Here is a 5,000-nt window from a genome sequence, read left to right as displayed (position 1 = left end):
CCATTCTCAATCTGGGTCCCGTCTGACACCACCATTCTCACTCTGGGTCCCGTCTGACACCACCACTCTCACTCTGGCATCAATCTAACTATTATGTTTTTAAAAATGATAATGTATTTTCATGCATTTCAATATGTATAGGACTTTGTGAAGCATTTATGTTCGTGAACGTTTTGTGTCTCGGTGATTTTGCATTTTGACTCTGCGTTTTTGCACATATACACAAAAAAGAACAGCAACAAAACAAGAACGAACAAAAGATAACAAGAAAACATTGCGCTTGCTTTTAACTGTTTGGTCCCGATTGTATGTACACACTCACACACACACACACACACACATACACACACACACACACACACACACACACACACACATATACGCACGCACAAACACACACACGCACGCACGCACACACACACACACACATAACACACACATAAACACACACACATAAAACACACACATTAACACGCACGCACGCACGCACACATACACACACACACATAAACACACACACACACTAACACACACACACACGCACGCACGCACACACACACACAAGCACACACACACGCACGTACACACACAAGCACACACACACACACACGCACGCACGCACACACACACACACACACACACACACACACACACACACACACACACACCACACACACACAGTAAAACAAACAAATGAAATGAAAATGTATTCCGTGACATAAAACGCAAGGTACTGGTTATATAGTCTAAGTGTAGATGCACACAACATGCGCAATACATGAATAAGCCGAACACTTTACTTTTACGTAAACAAGCTTATAAAGGTGAAATTTAATACTGGATCTATGATTTATAAATGCATTATATATTCAATTCTTAAACAATGAGAACAATGAATAAAGTGTGTGTGTGTGTGTGTGTGTGTGTGTGTGTGTGTGTGTGTGTGTGTGCGGGCGTGCGTGGATGGGTGTGTGTGTGTGTGTGCCGTGCGTGCGTGTGTGTGTGTGTGCGTGCGTGCGTGCGTGTGTGTGTGCTTGCGTGCCTGTTTATGTGTGTGTGTGTGTGTGTGTGTGTGTGTGTGTGTGTGTGTGTGTGTGTGTGTGTGTGTTGGGTGCCGTTTTGGTAGTAAATTTCTATTATATTCGATAATAACTTTCTTCTGGCTATGCTTGGCATTTACCTTGTCAAATAATTGACTCTTCTGTGGAAGCAAATGTCTGCCGTCATCTGTGCTGCACATTTAACTCCTATGCATATGTTCAGTTAGGGGCGAGAAAACCATACAAGCAAACTGAATGTAACTCGTTGCTTACAACAGCTGCATGAGATTATCTCTGTTCGCTTCCACGCGGATATACAGTTGTATTCAAAATTGCGCACAGCTGGCATGATTTTCATTCTAACTTGCACGTTTTTTGTGAACGATTGCATGAAAAAGAACATTTCACAAAGAACACTGAATCTGCGTTTATAATAAGGTATGCTATATCATGTAGGTAGTAGGCCTACTGGTGATGCAAAAGCAATGAGACAGCAGATGATACTTCACTTGACTGAGACGTACATCTGAAGTTGCCCCATCACACGAATTAAATTAATTACAAAAGCAAGAAGATAGCGAATGATACTGTTAGACACAAATGCGTCATTAAATGAATCATATGAATTAGAAATGCACGATACCATAAAGTTCAAACAGGATCATTGCATTATGCCTATTTTATTATAGTGATGGATAGTTGCTGCCTGCATGTATTAGTGCATTCTGAACTCAGGTCAAAATGAGTTCGGCTCATTCTCTCCCTGACCGGACGCGACAGTCCTACGCGAATCTATCAAAACTAGGAATACAGAGTTATCTCCCACATGTTTTTCGCGAGCACTGATCTAAATTTGAGATCAGTGTTCGCGAGACAAAAATGATTGCAGATTGGCCGATTTCGACAGTGATCTCCGTTCTCAAAACAAGTCGAAATTTTGGGACTGCTGCCGGAAGGAGACCGTAATATATGGTTGCATCACTGTCAAAAAAATCGTCTGCTCCAGCGAGAGCGGAAACCAAACGGTTGATTATCACGTGACACTTATGCCATAGTTAGAGTTGTTTGCACAGTAAATACATCCGCGAAAAATAGCTCGCTTGAAACTGTCTAAAATAAAAATTCCTCTGTAATTTAAAAATTACAAAACACCATGAAAAATCATTATCGACGACCGCGAATCTGCTTATATCCATTCTTTCTTTTCTTTCTTTATTTGGTGTTAAACGTCGTTTTCAACCGTTCAAAATTATATCGCGACGGAGGGAAGGGGGGAGATGGGATAGAGCCACTTGTCAATTGTTTCTAGTTCACAAAAGCACTAATAAAAAATTTGTTCCAGGGGCTTGCAACGTAGTACAATATATTACCTTACTGGGAGAATCCAAGTTTCCAGTACAAAGGGCTTAACATTTCTTACATACTGCTTGACTAACATCTTTACAAACATTGACTATATTCTATACAAGAAACACTTAACAAGGGTAAAAGGAGAAACAAAGTCCGTTAGTCGCCTCTTACGACATGCTGGGGAGCATCGGGTAAATTCTTTCTCGTCCCAACCAATATGGGACTCCCCCTAACCCGCGGGGGGCTGCTTACATCCATAACACATTACAAAAAACTCTAAATAATGTTTAAAAAAAAATATTAAAAAAAAATAAATCGGTTTCCTTGCCAGACAAGGCATCCTGTCAGGGAGAGAATGAGCCGAACTCATTTTGACCTGAGTTCAGGATGGTATTAGTGAGCCTACAATGCTGGATAGTACTTCGGGTGATGTTTAAGTGCTGATCGATGAACGTACACTGACTAAAGATAATTTCATATTGTTGGATACTGAACTTCTGAAAATGGAACTATTGTCAATTTAATCAAATAATAAATCGTAATTATCGTTAATGAGAGATAAACATGACATTAGTATTAGGTCTTACATGACAAAGCTACGCCTGAACACAACCGACAACAAAGACAAAACCACAATACAACAGCACTGTCTTAATCCCAGGAGTTGAAAAGAGGTCGCCCCATTGCCGGATGGATTATTCCCACGCTCCGCACCCCTTGTTGGCGAACCGGTCACGCGGTCTGTGACGTTGAGTCGAGGTCTGGGGGTTGAAGAAACCAAGTTAGCGGCCATGTTTGGAACCGTCTGCAGCCAGAAATCCGTTCGCTGCGCGTAGATGTTGTTCTGAACGCTGAGTACAAGGTCAAGGTTGGTGAAGGACTTGTTGACCACGTCATACGCAGGCCACCAGAAAGGACCCGGATTGCGACGGTTGTTGGGAGTCCTGGAATACAAAGAGGGACAGTTTTATTAAAGTTATCTCTATACTTTTCTTTTTGCTCCACACACCTTCATATGGGGATATGGCCTTAATGAATAAACCATCCATCATCCATCCATCTGTCAGTAATGAACAGGAAGGAAATCGTTATAGGCTACATTATCAGGAGGCTGGAACATAGGTATAACAAAACAACCATTACAAACCCCTGATTGGAGATCATTGAAATGAAGTCTACCATTTTAAATGACTTACCATTTCATCCTTTTTAAAAATTAACAGTTTTGCCGAATGATTTATTTTTACTAAAACTAACAAATGTGAATTGATTACTGATCACACTGTGCATAAAAAACCCTATTTGAAACAAACATACTATGAGTTACAAATAGTTCCAAAAGCACATACAAACAACGAATGTTACCCACACCAAGATAAATACCAATGGTTATGTTAGGCTATATGGCAAAACTAATTCTTGTCTTGTTCTTATTCTTCAACATTCACTAACCCGAACTTGGCAAAGTTGGACCAGCCTTCCATGACGACGCTAGACAGACGAGCCTCAGCCTGATCGTCCATCGAGATCCCGAAGACGTAGTTCACGTCCGCCCTGTGGCCCGCCCCACGGAACCACGGGTACTGCTCCGTTACTCCGCCAGTTCTAGGCACGTGGGAGAAGAGATACTGGAAATGCCCTCGCTGGGTTCCAGTGGCATTGGCGTGAAGAGCGAGCGTTTCCACAGCGGCAGAAACGTACATCATGTCCGTGTACAGACTGACCACCTGACGTGCCTGGTCACCGTCTCCGCGCGTGGACGTGTATCGTCTGCATAGCTCGTCCGACACCGCCCTTGACCCTCCAAAGTAGTCCCGCGCAAGCGCCGTGGTGATGTTGCGGCACAGCACCCGCGTAGGGATACCGCCCTCGAGGTTGAACCCAAGCTCGCGTTGGAAAGGGATCAAGGGGGACAGAGCCAGGCTGCCTTCTGCGTTGGTCGTTCCTACCATCACGTCCATGTTCCAGAAAGGTATTCGTTGGCGGTACTGAGGCCCCAGTAAAGTACGGACGTCAGCGGGAATCAGTTCTCCATCCACGACGGGCGCCACGTCGAGAATCCACGCCACAAAACTGCGGTTAGCGGCGTTGGTTGTCGCTTGAAGAATTTGGTTGACGGGTCTCTGCCTCGCACAGTTGACGAGGTACTGAGAGTCAAAGGTCTTGCCGGGTTCTCTCAGACAGCTGAGGTTGGCTGCAAAGCGCTGAGCAAAGCCCAACGGATCAAGCGCGATGGTGCGACGGTTGAGGGCGGCGCCACTCTGCATGATGGCTCTCTGGAAGAGTCCATTGTTGAGTGGGGACACGGTGTGTAGACCGATGCTGTAACCGCCTGATGACTGGCCGAATATTGTGATCTGTAACATGCAAAGCAATACTGCTATGTCAAATATCACAGCACAAAATAAGAAGTAGTAACATTATGCCAACTTCGCGCAGATATGGACGCAAAGGACAGATGGCGAATGAACCTTTTTTGGTCTATCTTCCCAGAAGAACATTCAAAACCAACAATGACCCCCCTTCCTTTCCCTTAAGAATGAGGTAATGCCTGGTCCCTCAGTCATTAGTCCGCTTCTGAGAAATCACAGCAAATATATAAACTATTTT

The 5,000-nt window shown here is 43.8% G+C and overlaps 1 protein-coding gene across 1 annotated transcript in view; it reads right to left on the bottom strand.

Annotated features, from left to right (window-relative positions):
* The window catches only part of LOC138961079 (uncharacterized), a 24,223-nt gene that overhangs the window by 17,188 nt on the left and 2,035 nt on the right, over nucleotides 1-5,000 (bottom strand). The window contains exons 3-4 of the mRNA XM_070332673.1: nucleotides 3,843-4,747; nucleotides 2,975-3,334 (exon numbers count right to left, since the gene is read on the bottom strand). Coding sequence (XP_070188774.1) covers nucleotides 2,975-3,334; nucleotides 3,843-4,747 — 1,265 coding nt within the window. The remainder of the gene's footprint in view (nucleotides 1-2,974; nucleotides 3,335-3,842; nucleotides 4,748-5,000) is intronic.

Source organism: Littorina saxatilis, linkage group LG3, assembly GCF_037325665.1.
Source record: "Littorina saxatilis isolate snail1 linkage group LG3, US_GU_Lsax_2.0, whole genome shotgun sequence".
Classification (NCBI taxonomy): domain Eukaryota; kingdom Metazoa; phylum Mollusca; class Gastropoda; order Littorinimorpha; family Littorinidae; genus Littorina; species Littorina saxatilis.
This window is presented reverse-complemented; position numbering and strand designations above follow the sequence as displayed.